The sequence below is a fragment of the Colias eurytheme genome, chromosome 21 (genome assembly GCF_061535395.1).
Source record: "Colias eurytheme isolate Ceu_HAF_F1 chromosome 21, ilColEury1 Martin Lab GWU primary, whole genome shotgun sequence".
Classification (NCBI taxonomy): Eukaryota; Metazoa; Arthropoda; class Insecta; order Lepidoptera; family Pieridae; genus Colias; species Colias eurytheme.
Genome location: NC_143000.1, coordinates 2,340,991 through 2,367,795, shown reverse-complemented (window position 1 = coordinate 2,367,795; position 26,805 = coordinate 2,340,991). Strand labels below are relative to the sequence as shown.

Below are 26,805 nucleotides of genomic sequence, written 5' to 3'. Positions count from 1 at the left end.
GATACTAAAAAACAGAATAAAAAAAGACGTGTGGCACTCGGGGACTGCCACGGTAAAGCTATTGCATAGCATGCCTTCAAGCCACACCTCCGAGCCCGTCGGAGTGGAGAGCTTGAGGTTTTTTCGTAACGGAATTTCTCGATTTGGTCCCCGCGCTCAAGGCCCGCGATAGAAGCTATGCAATAGCTTAATAAATATTTAAGAAGCTCCCATACAATAAGCCGTGATTTTTTTGGCGTTTTTATAGATAATGGTACGGAACTCTTCGTTGCGCGAGTCCGACTCGCACTTAGCCAGTTTTTTGTACATGGCGCATGTACATACAACATACTTAGTCGTCTAGTAGGGACACGGCTTTATAAGAACTAATAATATTTTGCTGTCGCCATATACCTACCTACGTATAAAAGCCACGCGGCTTTATTATTTTGATTTAAAGCTTTTTTCTATTTATTACAGAAGATAACGAAGAACCTTATACGTCGGTGCCTCTGGAGAAGCTTTTTTCACCTTCTAGCGATATTCAGTCCATATTACATCTCATTCCACAAGATGCACAGTTTTTATAACGGTCTCATTAGTGATGATGCAATAGAAGACCACAAAGATGGACTAGACACGGTGGATTTCGAAATCCAATTTGATGATAACGTCGAATAAACGTCATATATAAGTATTATTTTATATATTTTATTAATTAAAGCTTTAATTACGATATTATAAATATATAGTTTCATTTATATCATTAAATCCCTGGGATGTGGTTCCTTTTTGTATAAGAGAAAACCTATCAATTGATAAATGTTAAAAGGAACCACATGCACATTTTCTTAATTATCTAGAAAGTTTAAGAATATTCAGAGCAAATTTATATACACATACTTAAATAAGTAATTTATCAATGAATTTAAATAAAATAAATTTTAATTTTACTTCATCTAACAGAGCTGCAAATGTTTTTGTAAATCCTTTGATATCTCAGAAGTGCGTTTTTGCTGGGTGGTTCCTTTTTGCTTAAATACGGACAATTTGTGTACATAAACAACTTAGAACTTAGCAAAAAACAACATGATAACTTTCAATAACTATTAAATATGGATGGATATTAATAATTATTATTGTATGGAGAACATCGTTGGGAAGATACTTTGGAACCGACCAATATTTATTTGACTTCTTCGTTCATAACAATTCGTTGGTTTTATTTTTTTTTCTTAGGAAACTGTCTCCGTGTGTATAGGTACTGTATGTACAGAAGCTTTGGTATAAACCCATAAGTTTTAGCTTTGTTTTAACGTAAACAATAAGTTAAAGTGTAGACGTACCTACATATTATAGGTATTCATGTGGTATTATAGTGGTGAAGCTGATTCTTCGAATTGGCTTTGTTATCTCATACTATTGTTATCGTTGAAACTCACTGGCAAGGTCGCAAACTATAACGTAGTAGCACAGTAGTGTGTACAGTGTAATATTATTACTGCTAAAATATAAACTTAATCGACCTATTCTAATAAGTTTGTAAAATGGAAGATAATGTAGATAAATTTTGCTTAAGGATAAGCACAGTCCAATGACATATTTTTATATTGTTATGTGAGGAAAAGTATAAAAAATTATTCACTTTTATTCATAGATGTCTCTACAACAAACAACAGCAATTGAATATAAGGAGGTAGGTAGGTAAGTTTCATAGCAGATCAACAGGAAAACTTGACACCAATATCAAATATCCATACTAATATTATAAATGCGAAAGTAACTCTGTCTGTCTGTCTGTTACTCAATCACGCCTATGCTACTGAACCAATTTGCATGAAATTTGGTATGGAGATATTTTGATACCCGAGAAAGGACATAGGTAGGCTACTTTTTATTGGGAAATATGTACCACGGGCGAAGCCGGGGCGGACCGCTAGTGTACAATAAAAAAGCTTTGGTATATCTAGGTACTTACTATATACAATATAAATTATATTTAAAGCGCTTCCCTATCAACAATAAAAACACTTAATTATTTGAAATAAAATGGTATTTAGTAAATAAAATCATTTATTAATAAATAATCAACTAGGTATGTTTAGCTTAGAAACATAGCCTGTCATATTAAGACATGTATGTGTCAAATTAGCAACCTTATAGGTAGGGTCATTGCGCCTGTTCGCGTCCACTTAGTGCAGTTGGAAAGTTTGAAGGAGAAAATAAAAATGTTCCAGAACTAATTTCAACGCAAAATTTATGTAACGTGTTCATTACATAGTCTATTTTAAGATTTACTTTCAATTGTGTTGGAAATATCATGTGGTTTTTATTTATCTAGACAAATAGCAGAATTAGGCGTTTTACCCAGTTCGCGTCCAAAAATTCCAGTTTGCGACCACCCGTGGACCAGTTCGCGTCCACCAGCTTAGAAAAAGAATTAAGAGTGTATTGGGTGATATTTTATCAGATAAATGCTAATAAAAATTAGATTTTAATAAATTATTTATTTACGAATATAGTTATTTAATAAAAACCGGCCAAATGCGAGTGGGACTCGCACACCGAGGGTTCCTGTATAAACTGTTTTTTTTCATATGTTTTAACTGTAAATGATTATTTTTTCAATGTTTCCCTTATTTGTGCTATAAGACGTTGCTTCGTACCAAACTTCAAGTGTCTTTGTTCACGTAAAGTACCCTGTAAGTTTTGATTCCCTTGCGAATGTCGAAATTTGCGAAAATTTGCAGCATAAACGGCTGTATCTTCTGATTGCTTTGGCTTATAAGTTTGATTTTTTCACTGCTTCAAGGGACCGTAGACTTGAGTATACAATATAAATTTCAGCTTTATATCTCAACGTGTTATTGAGAAAAAGGCTTTTGACAGAAAGACAGACCGGCAGACGGACACACAGACGAACGGATATCAAAGTGATCCTACAAGGATTCCGCTTTTTCCTTTTGAGGTTCGGAACCCTAAAATCAACATTATTATTAATATAATTCACTGTAAGGAAACTGGAAAAACTTATTTATATTTATCTTCTCATCATTAATAGAACCATAGAACTAAAAATTAACAAAAAACAAAGTTACGTTATGTAAATAAATAATAATCAGTTCTATTAAGATTACCTACCTACCCTATTTTTAGTTTCTAATGAATTAAATTTCTTTTTTGTTTATATTATTTTCTTAACCACAGACTTATTGATTCTCATTCTCAAAGATACTAGTCTCATTCTTAGAAAACCCATTTTAAAATGAAAAAAATTGCATAAAAATTTGCTAATTTGAATGAAAATTTAAATTATCAACTTGTAGTCTTAGTCAAAAATTTACAATCTATTTTAAATTACATATTTTAACAAACAATTCATTGCTACTTAATGAAAAACAATGTGGACGCAATATGTTCTATTGTTATGCACTATAGGTATAGTTTGCGCCCACCGTGGACGCAAAATGGAAGTTGTACAAATTCGGTGTAGTAATTCGCGTCCACCTTATTTTAGCTATTAATTGTAAAAGAAATAAGCTGATTTATAATCCATACTATTCCATGTTTTGTTAGCAAAGTAAAGAAACAGTTACATATTCAAAAATTCACATTTAACAATAAGATACTTACCGTCAAACGCGACGCTGCGCACTATTTTTTTCTCAAAATCCCGCGCGTTTTAGCTGTCTCGTTTAATAACCAAAATTAAATATTTTTTTTAAATAGGATAGGCGGTGCGCAGGCATATTTTGAATATGTGTGCATGTCTCTTATACATTGAGGTATTATCGGAAATTTTTCTTATTACAATTTTACTTAAAGTATACTTATTTTCGTGAATTTTCTAAAAGATATCCGCAAAATGGACGCGAATAGGCATGTGGACGCGAACAGGCGCAATGACCCTAGTTGTGCAATATTTTATTATAAATTTAAAATAGTTTGTATAAGTAGGTAAATAGGCACATAAATTAAATTCTAGCTAATAGTTCATTTAAAAACAAAAACAACTAGTTTGGTATACCTATTATGTATATACCTTCACACAATGACCCACATAATACTTATAGCACCTATGTACTGAAATGTATAATAAAATATATAGAACTGACGTCACATTAAAATCAACATCCTTGTAAAGAATCATTTAAATTTTAAACACTGTATAAATTTATAAATGAACACGAAAACACAACTTGGCAACCACGATTTTCAATTGAATACTGGTTGATAAGAAACTCGACAAATAAATCATATTCACAACTAGAAACTAATCTCGCGAACGTTCAGTGATAGTTGACATTTTGATTAGTAAATGGTTACAAATTCTGATATTTTATTTTCATAAATTTCCTAGAGACCTTTACGATATTGAATATACTTTAGGCAGCACGATTTATTTGTTTAAATATTCAAATACACAGCAGACACTTGTAACGGGCCGCGAGCCCGCGCGTCGAATGTGGAATGATTTCCGAACTGACGCTGGATGGCGCAGTGGGGCGCGGTGTGCGGTGTTCGCCGCGTCGCGTCGCTTGCATTCCTCATTGCTGTGCAATTTGAGCAGTGTCGTTGAAGCTCGAGACGCGAACAAAGGAGCGCCAAGGGACGATCACGTTTATACACACTGAAGCAAAATGTATAATAATAATATAGATAATACTTAGTGTTCGTTCATCGTGATTATAAATATTGCTTTTGACTCTTTTTATCTCTTGGTTTATTTAGTTTAAACAGGTTAGTGCCAATTTAATTACAAATCATGACTCCCAAGGTTTCATAGAATCCCGATAAATCGAGCTCTTGTAATGGCGTCGTGCTACACCCGGTTTAGTCTGCTGCGTTGAGAACATTAATGTGAAATAAAGAACTGTCAAGGTGAAATCACTATGAAAAATACTGGCGAAGCTAAAACTGTGAAACCCTAAATTTCCCGAGATTCTTAAAATTTATTTTCCGAATCGTTTGATGATTTGGTACCCATTCTTTATACATTTAATAATTACCTAATGATAGTTCTTTCCGTTTGATAGCTGTTCATGTGGATCTGCAGTTAATCGTTTAGTTGATAAAATGGTTTGGGACAAAAGGTACGTGAATGATACCCCATATCTTTATAAAACGTAGAAGTATTTTTGTAAAATTAGTATTCTTGCCCATTACGAAAGTCAATTTTGCAATCTTTGTTACTACTCGTGGATAATTTACAATCTTTACCTATTTATCAAACGTTGTTACGTAATAATATAGGCAGGTAGGTACCTACTAGACAAATCTTTAGTATTTTTTAAAATACATCTAGTTAGTAGGTATTTCTTGGTGGAACATACAATTTTATATTGATAACTGGACCTACATGTAACAATAAAATAACATGATCAAATTCCATTCTGAGAATTTATAGGGGGTTTGACGCATTATAGACATCTAGTCAACGAAGTTACACAAAAAGTTATAACTAATGTGAAAGGTAGTGGTAAAAACTAAAAACTATTTCATTGGTACGCTATACTTGTTACGAAATCATAATGTGTTGCAAAGTGCGATGTATCATGTAAGTAGGTACATAAAAAAGAAACATTTCTGTCTTGGATGCGTCGCAGGGGCCCGCTAGGGAGCAATGTACCACGTGACATCCGTCTACCGCGAGCCGCGGGCTGCGGGCGGCCGATCGAAGCCGATAGACGATGGCCGCCATTTTGTTCACTTCACTCGGCGCTGCGGCGCGAAGGAGACGAGAGTCACGGCGCTAGCGCGGCCGCTTTTTGTTATGTGGATATTTTGTAAAAGTGAACCTAGATTTTGTGAAACCTTGATCTGCATTTAAATATATTGTGTTATTATAAGGTACTTATGCATTTTTGTTTAATTTAAGACGTTTCGCGTGTGAGACTGAAAAAATATAATGCGTGATAATAATTATTGTTAAGTACCTACATAAATGACATGTCAAAAAAACCTTATTCTTCATGATGATTTCATGTTATTATAACTTTATAAACGAATAAATCTGTCGTGAATCGTGATTGTGTAAGTTTTAAAATATGATCTAAATTTCGTTCTCTAACCATTTTGTACCAACCTATACGAAACTATTCCACGTAGCAGGTAGGTACTGAAATAAAAATCACTTTCTAATGGCACCAATTGCTTTGTCCAATATTAGCTTGTTAAATCTAGAAATGAATTGCAATGAATATTTATTTGCATCGTAAATCTAAAATAGCTAAAAGTTTTTCAGTTCAATAAATCATTGCCGAATGTCACCGAAGATTCTCGAGACTCGATCTGCGAACGAGCTAACATTATTGGTTGCGTTCCGTTTTTAGCCGTTTGTATGGTACAGACATGATAATAAATTAATTTAATATTATGAACTAGGAGGAATACATTTAATTATTTTGATTATGGTATTTATAAAATTCAAAGATTTTATGTAAAGATTCGAGCTAGGTATATTTTCTTTTATATTTTTTACAATAGTGTTACCTACTTCAAAAAATGGGATTTTTTTTATTTTCATTATTTATTACGTATAATTAGGTAACTATAGTAGAGCCATTTTAATAGGCAACATTTGACAGTTCAACAAAATTCAACAACGTAACCTAGTAACGACGACATAGAATAACATGATATTTCGTTTTGTTAGAACTGCACATTTGCTTAACTTTTTTCAATTACGATTACATATTTATAATAATAATGACCGATGCAACTAATTTTAAGATTTGATTTTACTGATAAACCATTCTAAACATAATAAACATTTTCTTATTTAAAGAACTGACGTCGCTACAATTTTGTGTCAATAAACCTTTTTTCTTTATAAATACCAGAGACGTTACTCTAAAAATCGAAATCTGACATCTAGAATCGAATGCATTGGTTACCTGGGAATAAAAATCATCATAAATTATTGACATGTGTTTCAAGTTCGATTGACAATTATTTCAAGTCCGTATCGATTAATTCGCTTTAATCGATGTTTTTAAGCAGGTTACCACCCTATGAAGATAAAATTGATAGACGTCAAATGTTGCCTATTAAATTGGCTCAACTATATTCGGGATTTATTGAGATACTTAGCTTTCCACCCGCGGCTTCGACCGCGCAGTCAAAGAAAAACCCTATAGTTCCCGTTCCCGTGGGATTTCCGGGATAAAACCTACCCTATGGCCCGGGGTAAAAAGTAGCCTATGTCCTTTCTCGGGTATCAAAATATCTCTATACCAAATTTCATGCAAATTGGTTCAGTAGTTAAGGCGTGATTGAGTAACAGACAGACAGACAGAGTTACTTTCGCATTTATAATATTAGTATGGATTATATTTTGGAGTTTACCTACTTATTGTATAGTAAGTAAGTGTTTTTTTATGCAATATTGGATAAGGTAGATTATTAACGGTAGATACGATTAATAAATGTTTTTTCATAATAGTAAATGTCAAATTGTAGGCAATATTTATGGTAGTAGCATGAAACCTCTATACCTAATATATGTATTTATTAAAGCATTGCACTTATTGTAGTCCATTGAATGAGTCCCTCCAAGGGGGGTCTAGAGTGCGTGAGTTAGTAACGTAAGATGTTTCTTCGGAAACATGTCAAGAGTCCCTAGGTAATAAACATACTAAAACCCCGGGCCACTAGGAGGAGCCCCGGAGTGGGGGGAGGGGGAAAATGGGTCCATTTTTTCATTTTTCGCTTAAATCTCAAAAACGGTACATGTTAGAGAAAAACTTTCAAGGAAAAATTGAAAGGCCATAAAATTATCTACAAGTTGTACCAGAATCATTTTTTCCTATATCCTACCGTTTCTGAGTTATACACAGTAAAACATGATTTTGGCTCAAACAATTTCAACATCAATCGATCAAAAAATATTTCTTTCTTCCAAAAAACTCAAATGTGCAACTTGTGACCAGTACTGATAGATTGCTCTTAATTAGTTCTATAATTAGTAAAATAAACACATTCCTCCATGGAAGCCTTTAGGAGGAATCGATTGTCAAAATATTATATTAGGGCAGTTTGAGTTACTGAACTTGATCTTTTTATTTTTTTCTTCCAAAAAACTCAAAAGTGCAACTTGTGACCGGTACAGATAGATTGCTCGTAATTAGGTCTATCATTGCTAAAAATACCAGATTCCACCACGGAGGCGTTTACGGGGAATTGAATTTTATCAGGGTAGTTACGATACATGAACTTTTTATTTTTTTTCTTCCAAAAACCTCAAAAGTGCAACTTGTGACCGGTACAGATAGATTGCTCATAATTAGGTCTATCATTGATAAAAATACCAGATTCCACCATGGAGGCGTTTACGGGGAATTGAATTTTATTAGGGTAGTTAGTTAAAAAGTTCATGTATCGTAACTACCCTAATAAAATTCAATACCTCCTAAAGGCCTCCATGGTGGAATCTGGTTTTTTTATCAATGATAGACCTAATTATGAGCAATCTATCGGTACCGGTCACAAGTTGCACTTTTGAGTTTTTTTGGAAGAAAAAAAATAAAAAGTTCAAGTATCGTATCTACCCTAATAAAATTCAATTCCCCGTAAACGCCTCCATGGTGGAATCTAGTATTTTTATCAATGATAGACCTAATTATGAGCAATCTATCTATACCGGTCACAAGTTGCACTTTTGAGTTTTTTGGAAGAAAAAAATAAAAAGATCAAGTTCAGTAACTCAAACTACCCTAATATAGTATTTTGACAATCGATTCCTCCTAAAGGCTTCCATGGAGGAATGTGTTTATTTTACTAATTATAGACCTAATTAAGAGCAATCTATCAGTATCGGTCACAAGTTGCACTTTTGAGTTTTTTGGAAGAAAAAAATAAAAAGATCAAGTTCAGTAACTCAAACTACCCTAATATAGTATTTTGAAAATCGATTCCTCCTAAAGGCTTCCATGGAGGAATGTGTTTATTTTACTAATTATAGACCTAATTAAGAGCAATCTATCAGTATCGGTCACAAGTTGCACTTTTGAGTTTTTTTGGAGAAAAAAAATAAAAAGTTCAAGTATCGTAACTATACCCTAATAAAATTCAATTCCCCGTAAACGCCTCCGTGTTGGAATCTGGTATTTTTATCAATGATAGACCCAATTATGAGCAATCTATCTGTACCGGTCACAAGTTGCACTTATGAGTTTTTTGGAAGAAAAAAATAAAAAGATCAAGTTCAGTAACTCAAACTACCATAATATAATATTTTGACAATCGATTCCTCCTAAAGGCTTCCATGGAGGAATGTGTTTATTTTACCAATTATAGACCTAATTAAGAGCAATCTATCAATACCGGTCACAAGTTGCACTTTTGAGTTTTTTGGAAGAAAGAAATATTTTTTGATCGATTGATGTGGAAATTGTTTGAGCCAAAATCATGTTTTACTGCGTATAACTCAGAAACGGTAGGATATAGGAAAAAATGATTCAGGTACAACTTGTAGATAATTTTATGGCCTTTCAACTTTTCCTTGAAAGTTTTTCTCTAACATGTACCGTTTTTGAGATTTAAGCGAAAAATGAAAAAATGGACCCATTTTCCCCCTCCCCCCACTCCGGGGCTCCTCCTAGTGGCCCGGGGTTTTAGTATGTTTATTACCTAGGGACTCTTGACATGTTTCCGAAGAAACATCTTACGTTACTAACTCACGCACTCTAGAACTTTTTATTCAATGGACTATTGAATTAGTTTCCGAAATTCGTTGATATAACTTAGACTGAACTGGAAATAAACTTCTAACTTTGCCTTCTTTCCACTGAAGTTCTCTACCCTCAAGTTAGTCGACAAATTTACTTACGTAATCCTGATATTCATGTCTATGCGATTCTAGCACACGCCCAAATGTATTCATGATTGCATTCATTAAGTAATTACAATTATAAAAGTAAGTTCCTTAATTCTACCATCTTTTGTATTTTTTTAAACTATATTGTTTACAACGTGTGTAGGATATACATTCATTTTAGCCCAATTTGACCAGCCCCCCTAGTCAAGTGGTTTTCTGTTAGCGTAGCGTTCAATAGAATAGACTACGAATGTATGAGATTGACGTAAGCTGTAGATAAACGTATCTATAGCTTACGTCAATCTCATACATTCGTAGTCTATTCTATTGAACGCTACGCTAACAGAAAGCCACTTGACTAGGGGGGCAGGTGTTTTATCTTTTTCAAGTGCGAAGGTTATGTATTTCCTTGACACTCTCTGTAGGGTAAACGTCTTCATCAATCTTTAGCTTGAGAGTTGTTGTTAGATTCTTAGTCTCAGTATCCAACACTTTTAGATTATAATGTCTTCAAAAGTTTCGCTCGTCGTTGTTTTTTTTTCAAAGATTTGGCTTTTCGTTTTACGAACAGGTTGCTCTTGCGTTTATCATGGACCTAACGTTCTGTTTTTACAGTATTTTCAAACTCGAACTCAAATTATTATTAAAACATAGTCTTATGTAGCGATTTTAAGTTATATTTCGTTTTCCGTATAGTTTTTATTAAAAACTAAATTGATCCCGCAGTGAGACCCGGATAAAAAGGCTATAATATGCTTATGTAGAATATAATCTATATGCGTTTCAAATTTCATATAGATCTCATCAGCTGTTTTTGCTTGAAAGAGTAACAAACATACATTAATACAATTTTCCGAATTATCGGATTTATGAAATTACATACCTAGTAGGAAGTAGGAGTATTACGAAATTGAACTTATGCTTAATACTTAACATATTTAGCTTTTAATTAATTTATGCGCAACATTTTGTACAATTCGAAATCATAATAATACATATAATGAATAGAAATGAGGCGAATTAGCTATGTGCTTGCAATTTACCCTGCTGTTTCAGAACGGGATGCTTAGAGAGTTGAAATCTTCTGTGATCTGCTGAGGTGTCTCAAACTAACTTAGTTTTAAGGCTGATTTACGCTACACCGTGTCGCAACCGGGCCGTGCTCCGTCCGTGCAACGTCCGCGGCCCGATCAGACATTATTGCATGCATATTATTGCATATTGTTTTGCGGCTCCAGCATGGCCCGTTCCCGGTACGGTGTAGCTTGAATTATGCTTTATACTATATTTTTATCTAACGAAGGGATGTATTAGCATTTTTGTTCTCATAACTATAATTGTTGGGTATTGATATCCTACTAATTGCACAAATCTTCGATTATTATCAAGAATAATTCTTCGATTGGTTTTTGACCTAATCACCTTCCGTTCGGATTGCGCCTGGACTTAGATTACTGGACCATAGATTCTTAACATTGCCGTCACAGCGGGTATTCAGGTTAGCGCTCTGACGCCTTTTGTACGCGTTCATATCTATTATTCCTTTATATTTTTCAATGTTATTTAAAATAGCCATTCCTATTGCTGTGACTTACTTTACTTAAGTTCCTATGTGGCCTAAAGGGAGCAGACGGAATCTACAGTGCTCCACCAGCTGCTTCTCCGTGAGCTGCCCTTTATATCTCGCTCCATGTTTTCTCTCAATATTTTGGATCTTATGGGAATGGAATGTTTTACTGAGCTGTGCTAATTATTTTCGGACACGAATATCATATCATAAAATTGCTGCGTTTCAACGCGAAAGATAGAACAAACTAATGTTTTACAGTTTGGCGAAAATTTGTTAAGGTTATAATATAGTGTTAATAAAGTGTAAATTAATAAATAAAAAATAAAAAAATTGTTTTTTTCAATGACAAAAGTATTAGTAAGGATTAATTAAATCTATACAACTGATCGTTTTAGGTATATTCAAAAATTGCGTGTGTTTTTCGATCTTTCTTATCCGTATAAGACAAGTAATTAAGTAACGCAGTAAACTATGCAAAATTTCTGTTTGAATTTTGATATTAACTAATTTCAAACTAAGAAATGCTGAAATGGATGAAATGGCTTGTAAAAATTTCGTACTTTTTACGTGTTTTTAAATCTTCATTATTTTTTTCAATGATAAGAAGCTCTAGCCAGATATAAGAAATACGTTGTACTGAAACAATGTTTCGAGTGGAGGCGATTTCTATGAATAAACACAAAAAATAATATTATCGATATGCATATGGAAGCTTTATTTATATCATTGTTTGCAGCCGCAACTATGGATCCGGAATACGACCGAAAATTCGAAGAAATGAAAAAATACATTCCATTTTTGGACAGTATGATCAAAAGACTGGAGAGCAGCAGTGTGCCGTCAAATCCTCGTCAGGCTCAGCTCGTTAAAATAAGATCTCTCAGAGATTTACTACAAGACAAGAAAAAAAGGTTACTTATGTGATGTTTATTGAATACCTAATTGTTATTTATTTATTTACATCAGGCAATCTATATAGTAACATAATTCAACTTTGAGTTAAGAGACTGCTCAGCCACTATAATAAAATATATATTTTGTTCCAGAATGAAAATGGAGAATCTATTAAAATGTGAACAAGTCTTGATCAATTTGTATAAAAAAGTGGAACAGGTAGGACTGTATTTTTTATTACTTACTATGTTTAAGTGTTTTATATTTTTTTTTTGTAGAAAATAACTTTAACGTTTATATGATTTAAGCGGGACACAATACAGGAAATTAAGAGTGACAGCGATGTGTCAGCTAAGAGTTCAAACCTGAATCAGGTCAGGAATAAATTAAAATCGGTTGTATCTAAGTTAAATCAAGAAACATTACCAGAAATCGCCAGAGCGAATGAAATTGAAGAAGTGGTGGTTCCTGGTAGTAAGGAACCCGCTTTATTTCAAAGGAGGCCAAACCGAAAATCCATTTCACCTATTAAACCCTTGAATAATTCTGAAGATCTATCCCCACAATCATCTAAAAAAAGCTATACCCGCGTGCTTGTATCTCCAGATCGGAGTTCAAAAAGATGGTCTGAAAATGACGATTGTAAAGCTGACAAACCACTATTCAGCAGGCGATCCCCACGTAGAATACCACGTGCAGTTTCACCGACAAATCATAAAAAAGAAAGAAAAAAAGGAAAAAAGACAAAACAGGGCCACTCAAAGGATTTAAACATTACCCTAAATGTACCAGAAGAAAAATTAAGTTCCCTAAGCACGGATGATATTTTGTCTAGAATCATTAATTGCAGTGATAGTGATGTTGATATTGCTACATTACGTGAATTGCGCTCTCAAATATTAGGAGAACTGAAACAAACCGGCGTTAAAGAAGATATATCGGATTTACTGCTGAAATCTTGTAATAAACAAGCTAAGAATAAAGAAAGTAAGAAAAAAGATGAAATAGAAGAAGGAGAGTTGTCCGATAGTGAAAGCGAAGCTATAGAAAGCATATATGGCAGTTTAGTAATAATGGACAAAAACAAATCTTCTAGTACCATTAAAACTTCATTAGGTAGTGATCAATCACGTAAAATTCAAATTTGCCTTGTAATCAATTCGGATAAAGGATCTGTGGTGAAGAATTCAGGAGGTAAAATACCAAATTCAAATACAAATGTCGATATCTCTGATTTTGAGTCATTCGCTATTGAAAGGAAACGTGACACAGATAAAATTTCACCTCAAAATTCTTTAATGTCTGAAAATGAAAAAATAACAGAAGACAGTGGAAATACAAATGAAAAAATTAATGAAGATAGTAATGAGAATAAGAAGAATGCAATTGAGACTGATAATCTACAAGCTAAAAAGAATATTGATGACCTTGAAGCTAATGAGAGCAATAAAACTAATACTCTAAATTTCCATAAATCCACCACTGAAGATGTCAAGGATTGTAATGCAATTCCTTCAGATAGTCAAAATATATCAACCAAAGCAAATCAATCTGCTTCTGATGTTAAAAAAGATGATTGTGTTAAAGTGGAAGACACGAAATATTCATCAGAGACAAAAAGTACTAATATAGATACAAGCGTTGATGTTTCTAATATTTCATCGAATGTATCTTGCAACAATGAAGTACATAAAAGCTTGACGCTAAGTGATCAGTCGCAAAAAAACATTAACGAAGAGTCGAACAACGTTGACAAAACCGGTGTTAATTCGTCGGATGTCGAAATACCTCTGATAAATTTGGCAGAATCTGCAAAACAAGAAGTTGTATCTGAAATAGATATTTTGCAAGCACTGAAGAGAGAAATTTTAGGTGAATCAACATTTGCATTGGATAACGACATAGTGACACCACCATTACATCAACCGAAGATTACCAAAGTAGCGAGTGCTCAAGAAATAGTTAAAAATAGAATTTCGATTGAAAAATATAAACAGAAATCAAATTCCTCGCCGAAGACCTTTAATGATGTGAGCATTAAATCATCCAAAGAAGATCGAAATAAGAAACAGAGTTTGAAATTAACAGAAAAGGAATGTAGCCGATTTAATTTTCCAATTAAATTGCCATTAGATGAAAGTTCTGAGGATGAAATAAATGACTCAAGCTTTACGGTAGACGATATATACCGTAATTTAGCCCCAAAATCACCTGACCATGATGATTTTGCAGATACAGGTATTAAGCCACCAGTCATAATACCTAGTGATCCCATTAAAACCTCAGAAGTAGTTTCTACATTTACAGATGTTGATATGAGAAAACCTTTAAATAACACAATCAGTAGTTTACTTAATTTAAAAACGTCCTATGATACAAATAATATTGAAAACAAAAGTGAAGTAGAAGAAAACAAAAAATTTGAAAAAAAGAAATTACCATTAGTAGATCCTCGAAAAAGTAAAATAGATTCCACCAACAGAGATGAAATATGTCCACCTTATAACCCTCTGGAAAATAATCTTAACTCAAATAATCAAAATATTATGCGAAATCCACTTCTTTCAACGCCAAATATGCCATCGGGACCAAATATGACTCCTTTAATAGCACCTAATATGACTCCTGTTATGTTGACACCGAATTCTCGATCATTTGAAATGACGCCATCTCGTAATCCATGCGACAGTGAAAATTATCCTGATCGTAAACATGTTTACGCACCATTATTTCCTTTAAATCAATTTGAATCAAAAGAAACTCCACTAGAATTTAAACAATTTGAAAACAAGAATCGTCAATGGGAAGAACACCAAAATAATCCTCGGACACAAAGAGATGTAGATTACAGAATGTTTAATCGTGATGGCTTTCAGAATGAAATCAGGCAAGAAAATATAAATGCTGATCCAAGGGATTCCTACAATAGAAAGGATTATCCTCCTAATCGACCGTTTGGTACATTTGAAGGGCCTTCATCATCTATACCTCCTTTAATGAGTATTGATCCATCAACACCTTTACCGTCTTTCGGAAGACTTGATTGCCCTTCAACACCACTGCCCTCTTTTGGAAGACTTGATTGCCCAGGCACTCCCGTACCATCTTTTGGCAGGCCAGAAATGCCAATGACTCCAGTGCATCCGTTCGGTCGCTTAGATGGCCAAATAACACCCGTTCATCCTTACGGTCGCTCAGATGGCTCTGTAACACCGGTGCATCTATTTGGTCGCACAGATGGCCCAATGACACCAGTTCATCCGTTTGGTCGTTCAGATGGCTCTGTAACACCAGTGCATCCTTTTGGTCGCTCAGATGGCCCAAAAACACCAGTTCATCCGTTTGGTCGTTCAGATGGCTCTGTAACACCAGTGCATCCTTTTGGTCGCTCAGATGGCCCAATAACACCAGTTCATCCGTTTGGACATTCAGATGGCTCACTTACACCAGTGCATCCGTTTGGCAGAAATGACTACGGACAAAATTTCAATATTCCCAATCAAAATTATGGTAGAAAATCTGACCAAAGGCGTAATCGAAAGTCTAGGTGGGAAGACGATACAGAAAAAAGTTATAGAGATTTTCAGTTCAATTCGGGCTTTCAATCTGAGCAAAGATCATTTTACTCTTCTTCTTCTGAATCGTACAGAAGATATGAACCCAACGTATCTAATAACGAAATAAATAAGTCTCGTGATAACAAACACGATAGATATTATAGAGAGTATTCTGGTGATCGTGATTATAGGAGAGGAAAATCACAGAGCCGTGATAGTGAAAATAATCGGCATCAGTCTAGAGACAATCGTAGAGGTGGTAGAAATTCGGATAACTTTAAATTCTCCGATTCGAGGAATCAATATAATCAACGCGATAAAAGTGTTTCTCGAGGTAAATCAATAGAAAGCAACTTACCAAATTCATTTAATAGATCTTCTAGCGTCAGTCGTTCTTCTCAAAACGAAAATAAATTATCTATACAAAATTCTGCTGGTCGCTCGTTTACTATTGACACGAGTGTGAAAAGAACTTTTCAGGGCTTGGATAACCGGCAATCGGATAATTTTAATGTTCGAAGACAACGAGCCGCAAGTGTTGGACGTTCATTTGTTCGGGAGAATGACGACCGACTTACTAAGCAAATACATGATTCACGTAGAACAAAATCTAAGCATACAGAAAAGAGCAGAAGTTTTAGTCGCGCACGCAGTGTTGGGAGAGATGTTTCTGTTCAACGCTGTGATAATCTAAATGATATTAAGGCTGATTTAAGATCTTTTAAATTGAGTAATGATATTAACCTGAAGAAAAAACATGATAATGAAAAATCTAACAGATGCTTTCCAAATAAAGACAGCCATAAAGATAAAAAAAATAATTCAAATGAAAAATACTCGCCCAGGAAGAATAATAGAGATCCTAGAATTCGACGCGAACAAGAATTCGACAAAAGTGATAATAAAAGTCAACACAATCGTGATTCTAGAGGTTATGGAATAGTATATTCAGACGATAACATATCTAAAGGTACAATACTTGGTCCTGGTTGTTCTGTTAAAAATTACAAAATCCCTAAAATAAGGCGATCTCCAGAGAAAAGTGTCGTTAACGAAAGTTTAAAAGAAATCAAACAAAAAGAAACCTCAGAAGCGACGAGTGAGTCGGAAGATCCTAATAAAAAAGGAAATAAAAGCACTAAAGACTGCAATGAATTAAAAAATATGGAAGTATCAACTAACAAGGGCAATGTTACACCACCGCTTTCAAACAAGAATGACAAAGATCTTAAAGCTATAAGTAGTGAAACAGTATCAGATTCTGTAAATAAAATTGGTGATGAAATAAAGAGTAATGAAACTGAAAGTGTGCATGAAAATAGCAATAGGCGAATAACAAGATCTCATAAGGTAAGTTCTAGTGTAGAATCATTAGTCGATTCACCTGTTAAACGAACAAGAAAATGTAAGAAGCCTGTCATTTATGATTCCGAATCTGATACCGAACAAAATAGTTTAAAAGATGAGATTAAAAACAATCAAAATGATAATATTACCAAACCAACTATGGAAATTAATTTACAAAATAAAACTTCGCCATCCCCGCAAAAAATTGCGACTGATAAGGCAGATAAAAAATGTAATGACGACTTAAATTCTAGTTTCAGCGATATATTTTCTGATAATATTGCCTCGGATCCAGTTTTAGATAATATAAATGCTTTAATAGCTGATTTAGATCAAGACTTGGATACATCTAAGACCTTGGACCTGCAAAACCAATTTACACAAGAAATATCGCTAGAAAATATGTTAGAGAATATAACATCGTCAGATAGTATGGAAATTGAAAATTCTAGTGAAGTATTTAGCGTCGCTCAGGAAATGGAGAAAGAAATAACATACAATCAAGTTGAAATAAGAATAGAAGCTGAAGAGCAGAAACAAAAAAGTGCAGAATTAGAAAATAGCACGAGTGTTTTTGAAAAGTTAATTGATGGACGAGAAAATTCTGAGAATAATAAAGAAGATCAAAAAGAAAATGAGAACATGGATTCTCATGGAAATACCAAACATTCAGATGAAGATAAGAATGAAGCTGTGGTATCTACTACAAAAGATGATATTCAGGATAAAAGTGAAGAAACAAATACTAAAGTTCGTAATGATTTAATAACAGCACCAGATAGCACGATAACTTTAAATAATGCTAGTGAAGTCATTGCCCAAGAAGTCCCTGACAGTACAAATGAATCAAGTAATGATATAATATCGACAAATTCATCTTCGGATGTTCAGAGTAAAGATTCATCAATTGTCCATTCATCTCAAAGTATGGATCAAGGGGATACTATCGGAAAGTTCTTGTCAATTTTGCAAGATAGCAGTAGAATTAATGAAGTTTTATCGTTTCTTAGTGAAAAGTCATCAGATAACGAAAAAATTAAGAAAAAGTTGGAGAAACTCAGAGAAATTGTATTAAATGATGAAGATGACAATGGTAGTAACAGTTCAGTTACGAAAAATGAGTTGGGAGAACCTGAAGTTAAAAAATCTTTGGAATCCTGTGAAGCCACTGAAATAAAGAATGACACAGAAATTCCTGATGGAAGTGAATCAAAATCAAAGTCATCTATTGAAGAGTCTGCAATTGAGAACATTAACGAAGTAATCGATGGAAATACGAATACCGATAACGATTCAAATAAAAATACTGCAGATAAAGCTGGCGATGATGAAAATAACCTAAATGTAAAAAACCCTGCTGAAAAGCACGATATTGATGATTCAAAAGAGAAAGAATTAGAAATTAGAGACAGCAGTGCAGATGTCGAAAAACCAGAGGCTAATACAATTCCAGGAAAGAAAATGTTAAAAGGTAACCGAAAGGGTAAAAAACGTGGATTAAATAAAGGACAATCAAATAACTCAAATCGTCTAACGAGATCCGGAGCAATAACTAAGCCTAAAGGAAAAAAGCCTTCGAGAGAGCTTTTAAATCTACAAGCTGACATCAGAGAAATGTTCATTAAAGATGATATTTTGGGAGGGACAACAGGTATAAGAATGTGCCGTTTAGCGAAATTAGTAGACGAAAAATCTCAAAGCCCAAAAGATGAAGTTTCAAAGTCTGAATTTGAACCAATTGTACGAATAGAAAAATTTAAAAATATTAATAGCTATGACTCAAATGACTCCACTGAAAAACCCACAAAGAAAAAGAATATAAAAACTAAGTCTTCAAAAGCTAAGCCGAGTACCGAAAGTGATCCATATGTTTTTGAAACTGATTCTTTCAGTGAATCCTGTACAAATGAAAAGGAGGATGATAGTTTGTCTGATTGTGATAGTGATTCAGCAGATTCATCTAAAAGTGAGAATACGGAACGAACAGTAGAAGTGAAGAAGAAACCAAAACGTAGGCGACGTGCTTGGCAAGCGGGAGTCATCGTACCCAAAAACAAGAAAAAGAAAAATCCAGCTCCTCCACAAACGAAACCGACAAATGAGTCTGCCGAAAATTCGTTGATACTTGAGAACAAAGCTAAGATTCCTGATCCTTATTGTTTTACAGACAAGAATTACTGCTTTATTAGAAATGTTTCAACCTATTCATGTCGTTTATGCGATTATGAAGGCATTCACATAGTTAATCATTACAAGAAACAACACCCTCACATTGAAATACCACTATCTCGTATGAGTGCTGATATAGCCATGGAAGCTATAAAGCAATGTGAAAAAGTGAATCTGCAGTCTATAAGTAAGTTACCTAGTAAGCGTTATATATGTAGATTTTGCTTTAAAGAATTTTATAATCTTAAAAACCTTTTGGAAAATTTCTTTTGGCATATTGTAAGCGTACATACTGGAGAGTATAAAGAAAGTCGTTCCGTATCCGATGACGACGCTCAATGTCCATCCGATTTAGATATCCCGCCTCCTCCTGTAGCCCAGAAAGGCCAATTAATCGGTTATATTTGTGGAATATGTAACTACACGCAAGTATCACTCGAAAATTTGAAGAACCATGTCATAAAGAGACATAATGATAAACAAACTGAAGTATTTACTATTAACATGTCTCATATGTCAACTAAAACAATGAATACTCTACTAAAACGAATGCAAACCTTAAGCAATACAAAAGGAACTGAGGAACAGCGTACTCTTAGAAGCACTAGAACCAATGTCAATGCTGACGTTAATGTCGACGAAAAGAGTGATTCTGATGACAGCGATACTTGTGACAATTCATCAACAACGAGTTCTTTACAAGAAAAAAATAAGACACAAAAAGATAACATTTTTAGTATTAAATCTAAAATAACATTCGAGAATGATAGTGATACTGATAAAATGTCAAATCAACCAGATTTAAAGAGCGTTAAATTGGAGCCGGAAACTTTGGATAATCCAACAGAATTTGAGGAAGTATCTGACACGAGTGCTACACCATTACCATATGATGAGGAAGATACTCCTAAAGCAAGTGAGAAAGATGTACCAAGCAGTGATATATTCCAATTACCCCATTTTAAGATAAGCTATTCTGAATCGGGATCTAAGGAATATATTTGTTGTATTAATGACATACAGCACTATAAATCGACTTTATTAATATCATTAAAAAGACATGTACAGATGAAACATTCTGAGAAATGGGATGGTTATTGCTGCATTTGCAAAGCCATAGTAACCCCTCTAGGAGTTCATAATTTTTATAATTGTCTAAATCATTTTCTTGATAATCATTTCGATAATATTCCCGTCTTGGAGAAAGTCGTAACAGAAAGTACTGAACAATCTAGTATAGAAACGAAAAATACTGAGGCCATGAGTCCTCCTAAACCATTTTTATCTGTGCGACCTTTATCAGAACTTATTTCTAAGAATACTGAAAGTGAATATCCCACAAATACTGCGAGCTTTCCCAAAATTGAAAGTGTGGTAAGTCTCGGAACGGCAGTGGAATCCAATAATAGTGCTTTTATGTATCCCCGAACCGAAGTTCCACAAGTTGAACCGAAAAAGTACTTATACGAAAAAGCCCAAGTCGAAATTATGTTGAAGAAAAATAGAATAGTATTGGATGCTATGCTGACTCATGAAAAATTGGTCCACGTATTCAAATGTGCGGGAAGGTTTTGTTCCTTTACAACTGACAGCGCAGAAGACGCTCTTCTCCATGCGAGCACACACACGAGAGTAGGGGGAGACAATGCATTGAAATGTGCTTATTGTGATTACGATACTTCAGACAATGCCATCGATTTGGTAACACATGTGTTCAAAACACACGGATACTGCCAATACGTATGTGGCTTTTGTTTTTACCGAGCGGCTGCGAGCCAATTAGTCAACGCGCATATATGCCGGTTGCATGAAGAAGCACAAGTTAAAACGGTTTTGAAAACTTCCTTTGCGACTGAACCCAGTAATGAGACGACACCTTTAACGAGAACAGATGCCGTTCCATTCTACACATGTAATATCGGTAAGTTTAGTGTAATTTATTTCTTATTAGACTTACTTATAACAATGAGTGAATTATTTTCTCTTTTAGTTTAAACAACATTTATTTCTTTATTTTTTTGATTGAAAGAATTTAATCTTGATTACAGAAGGAGAAGAAAATACCGTATGCAAATTTAAAACTTACACACCAGGAAAGTTTTGTGAACATATAACACTTAAGCATAAAAATACAACTGTGTATAAATGTTTCGTAAGTATTATGTCTTGGCTCTTGGCTTGAATTTAATGGTTAATGAGTGGAAAATGTTTTGAGCACAATTCTTTTTTCAGGAATGTTATTCAACTTCAACATCAGTGGCAGAATTAATTCAACATTTGAAAACACATGGTCTAAGACTATATCAATGCGTTTGGTGTGTCTTTGGCGCTGATAATGAAAATGAGCTATTAGCTCATGCTTCAACCGAACATCCCACATTACAGCCTCAAGCATATTTGAGAGTTATTACCAACAAGGTAAAACGCACAATATTTCTAATGTTGATTTCATTATAAGAAAAATTAAGAATATTGCAGTTATATTTAATTATTATTTCATTTACAGGAGGGTACCACGGAATATAGAGTACTACCTCTAGCGCATCTTAACAAATCCAAAATCCCAACATTAGATATAACACCTGCTGGTGTAAAAGAAAATCCAGTAAAAGAAGCCGAAAGATCTGTAGACTTGGAAAAACTCATTGGTCATACGACAAATTTTATAGAATCTATGGCTACCACAGCGCCCGCAGTTGTTGGATTAGGATCTAATAACAAAAATGAAGATACAGATAATAGTTTTCTATTACATCCATCAACAAGTTTGGAATCTGGCCCAGTTTCACCTCCCGCTTTTGTTCCAGAGGCTCATACACCAGCTCTTAATATTAAGGCAGAGGAACCAAAAATATCACCAGTAAAATCTTCGCTGAACACATCAGATGAAATAGTTTGCTTAGATAGTGATGATGAGGACAAGTCGAATACTTCGCATAATATTGTTAGCGAGAGTTCTATTCCCAAAGCATCAGTTGAAACGGAAACAAAGTTACCCATGAAACTTTTATATTTGTGTTCAAAATGTAAGCTTATATCGAAAAATTCGACAATATTTAAAAACCACATTCAATCGTGCTTCCATCCTCATATTATAGAAGTGCCGTGCGCACACTGCTCATTTAAAAGCACTAGATTACGATTAGTGAAACATTATACTCAAACTCATCTGTTAAAAGCGGGGAATGTTAATCTATTTTATTGCTTCAAGTGTCCAGATGTTTTCACTACGTTGATGCAAGCGAAATACCATCTTAAGTCGCTACACAACGTAACAAATTATAATGTATTTTCGAAATATCTGAATGGACAGCTACAATGCGTCGTGGGTGAGAATGTAAAGAAGACTGTCGTTAGACGCAAACGATCTTTGGGTAGCGGTGATAAAGTTGAGGAACCACCTGCTAAAATGAAAAAATTTGGTCCAGAAGATGTCGATCAGTTGCCTATAAATCCTATCTTGGATTATTCAGTTTGTTGCGCTCTCTGTGAATTTAGTACAAAAGTTCGTTTAAATATGGTTCGTCATTTACAACTCCATGCAAATCAGCAGCCGGTTCCGCAAACTGCGCCGGTGAACCCAGTTCCTCATCTTGAAACAAATGAAAAGCATTTCGATAAAATGGTGAACCTGGCGTCGAGTTCTTTAACTATCCGTTCAACGGAGAAAACTAACAAAAACGAAAGTTCTATGGTCAGCGTCCTCATCCCAGCTGAAGATGCAGCGCGCTATCCCAAATATGTTCCCGAGAGACAACGCAACACCTGCGGTGCTAAAGGTTGTGCGTACATATCTGTTGATGAAAACATGTTGAAATATCATTGGGAGGCGCTGCATTCTGGAAGCAATAGTTTTCATTGCGTTCATTGTCCACCTAACCAAGCTTTAGACACCACGTTGCCTCTTACAGCGTCACGCATTATAACTCATCTAAAAATGCATGACGTTCGCCTATATGCGTGTTCGCAATGTCCTTATTATCATTATAAACGTCAAGTATTAGAAAAACATATCAAGGAGATTCATAAGACAGGTAAAGTTATGATTGTTAGAGAGGAAATTAGTCTTCCTCCAGTAAATACCGCACAACCGGTCGCGCCACCGATCGCAGCGCCTACGATGGATTTGAAACCATGGCAGTGCGGTCTGTGTGAATTTAAGAGTTTGTTACGACCCGATGTGATCGAGCATTGTGCAAAGAACCACCAATCTAAGATGCAATTTAAATGCGCTTATTGTGCATTTAGAACTTCAAATATGGAAAATATAACAAAACATCAATCATTGTCTCATCAAGGGAAACCCGAGGAAACATTTTACTATTACTACAGAGAGGGCTCTCTGCCAAACTCCGATGGGGTTCCATATTGGCAAATGCAAAAAAAGAAGTATAACATTCCTGAAACGCGTGTGAAAGTGGAAGTGCCGGAAACTGTAACGTCAGCTACGCCTAGTGTACCTCAAAATCCACCTGCTCCTTCGGTTGATTTGAATATAGTAAAAAAAGAAGTCATAGAGGCTCAAGAAGAAACCATTGAAGACATTTGTAAACATTTCGGACAATTTTGCGAACCGAACGGGCTGAAATATAAATGTTCGTTATGCAAGAACGTCATAGAAGATACGAAGGAGGCGATGCAATCACATTTATATGAAGAATTAAAATACAGGAAGTAAGTAAAACAAATATTATATTTCGTAAAAAAATAAAATTCATCTATATTTTGATATGTTTAAAAGATCCATGGATATCACGTCAGCTACATTATTATCGTGAGGCTTGTTCGCATAAGACATATATTTTTATATGTACTGCAGTAATTATATGTGTAGTAAAATGATAAACTTTCCACTTTTCAGATGGGGCTGTAGTATATGCTTGTACAAAGCTTTTCACAAACGCGGCTTAAGTGAACATATGCAGTCTGAACATCGCCAGAATCGAGATCCAATAGAGTTAAAAGTAGACATGAGGATAGAGAAGTGGGTTACCAAACTGTTGGAATATCAAGAATCAATAATCGAGAAGAATAAAGAGAAATTGGCGCAACAGAAGGCAGAAATCCTCAAACAACCGCCTGGGTCGTCACTATTACTGTCTTCCCAGTCCAACACCGTTCCGACACCGAAACCTTCCACTCCTACTACAGAGAACACAAGCTTGGAAGAATTAGAAAAGAAATTTGGTCCCTTTGGTGCTCCCGTGAACTCGTCCTTCTGTTGTCCAAAGTGCAACGATGTTATTCAGGAAGAAAGCTTTATGCGCGATCACTTGGAAACTGAATTAAACAAGATAAGGTAAGTTATGAGTTTTATATTTTGTTATCTTTTTTATTTTTGATCGTTTATAAAAATATATCGGTGTAAATAAATAAATCACAAACATTTACAGGTGGTGTTGTAGCGCGTGTCCGTTGACATTCCAGTCGTACCATCAAGCTCAGTTCCACTGCAAGACGCACACGGGCATGTCGTCGCGCCCGCTCGAAGCGCCCAGAGACACGGGGCTCAGAGCTTCGTGGGTGAATGCTGTCTTGGATACGCAGAAGAACTTAATGAAACGCGATCCTACACCCGATAGTGCAGGGACCCAGCCCATCAGCCAACCCCACTCGCCAGAACCAGACAACTCCTTGCTCGTAGTCAGATACGAAGAAAGGGTACCGACCCCAGAAGTAGAGGCGATGAACAGAACGACCAGTGAAGACGAGAAACTTATCAATGACGAACCGCTCAAGAATAGAAAGAGGAAAGCTCCTCTCGTTTGCGATTATTGCACCTACTCGACCACAAGCGACAAATTCTTGAAAGATCACAAATTACGTCATTATGGCCTGCAACCGTCGACCTGCTTCTACTGTAAATTAACCGGATCAGCAAAAACGCTGTTGAAACATCAAAAGATTTATCATTCCAATCAGCCGCCTAACATAGTAACCACGGAGCTTCCCACCACCGATCCGCACACTTGGATAAACGACCTAAAAAACCGTAGTGCATACAACGTTGTTATTTGTTTGCGATGCCAGTCACCTTTAATGGAGACGAGTGCCCAATCGCACGTGCACGATGATTCCGAACCAGAATTAAGTAAATTCGGAGAAGTTGTTGTAAAATGCACGACTTGCTCCACGTTACATAAGGATCTCAATAAATTTTCAATTCATAGTAAGTCTCAACATCCGGACGATAATAACTATGTGTTTTATAAACTCGCTCAAAATAAACTGCCGCAGTTCAGTTGCTCTTATTGCCCACAGAAATTTAGTCTGAAGAAAGATTTAAAAGCACATATCGAGTGTTCGCACGTAGGCGAAGTAAGTAAACGAACGTTTGATTCTCTTCAGAGTTCCTCTGCTCAAAGTGATGTGATTCTATTAGATGATGAAGATGACGAATCAACGGCTCAAAAAGTGCAACCACCCAGCAGAAAAGTTGCAAGAAAATCTACAGCAAAGTTGCCAAATATCAGGGCTGTGGCTAAGAAGTCAACAACAAAACCACCTTTTTCTGCACCACGTGAAGAAGAAGAGTACTCATATTATGGCACCAAACCATCGACCGATGATCTTGAAAACGTAACAACTTTAATGCCGTTTTATAATACGCTTATGCCATTTACCTATAAAAAGTTGAAAGAAGTTCTTAACATTACTCCTCAAGTGTTAGTGGAAAAATTAGATTTATCGAGCAATAGTGATTGTATATAGATTTATTATTATGAACAATTCCTAATTGTCTACCTTATGGGGAGTCTAATATCTGTGATTCAAGCATTCTTAATTTAGTTTATAAATACCTTAACTCATTAGTTATATTTAAGATTTTCTAGAATTTATTGATTTTTTGACTGATTTAGTGATAGATTCTTAAGTCAGATTTAATTTTATTTGTTAATTTGTCAGCGTACTGTATTCAGATTGTACCAATTTGATTACTAGGTATTCAGAGTGTTGTGTTGATATAAACCATATCATGTATGTAATAGATTGTATGTATGTTGGTTAAAATAACCATTGTTTTTCTTCCTACGATAGAAACATGATTGTGCCGAAACAGTTGATTTTGTCAAGTTTAATTATTTGTACTGAATAAATCAGAACTTTTTGATTATAACGGTTTTTTATTTTGGTTTATAAATCCTTTATTGAATAGTAAACGTACTGTATAAGTTACTTTCTTGGTGTGTTTGTATCAAATATTGATGAAATAGCAAATTGAAATGTAATTAATCATTTCAGCAGTTAATACGATATAGGTTTATCTAAGAGTTATGTGGTTACATGCAGAAAAAGAAACCATTTTGTTAAAAGTAGTTACCTATATAAGAAAATGTTCCAGGTTTCACAAGAAAATAATGCAGAAATATATTATTAGTCCCACTTCGATACAAATTACTTAAATACACAAATTGAAGATAGCATAGAGAGAAAATGAAGATTTCTTGGTGTTTGCTTACATTATTTTTTAG

General features: G+C 34.7%; 1 protein-coding gene across 4 annotated transcripts; it reads left to right on the top strand.

Moving 5' to 3' along the window:
• Positions 1 to 4,542: 4,542 nt before the first annotated feature.
• LOC149898949 (uncharacterized) lies at positions 4,543 to 26,450 on the top strand. 4 transcript variants are annotated; one of them, XM_090114305.1, is made up of 9 exons: positions 4,543 to 4,719; positions 12,103 to 12,277; positions 12,413 to 12,479; positions 12,569 to 21,254; positions 21,385 to 21,485; positions 21,566 to 21,751; positions 21,840 to 24,007; positions 24,195 to 24,632; positions 24,727 to 26,450. In XM_090114305.1, exons 2-9 carry the CDS (start codon positions 12,111 to 12,113, stop codon positions 26,042 to 26,044), a joined length of 13,131 nt encoding a protein of 4,376 aa, XP_089970431.1. In that variant the 5' UTR covers positions 4,543 to 4,719; positions 12,103 to 12,110; the 3' UTR covers positions 26,045 to 26,450. The 4 variants fall into 4 exon arrangements, with proteins under 4 accessions (XP_089970431.1, XP_089970428.1, XP_089970430.1 ...); XM_090114302.1 differs by having other exon boundaries at positions 21,382 to 21,485; XM_090114304.1 differs by lacking the exon at positions 4,543 to 4,719 and adding an exon at positions 4,744 to 5,072 and having other exon boundaries at positions 21,382 to 21,485.
• The last annotated feature ends 355 nt before the right edge of the window (positions 26,451 to 26,805 follow it).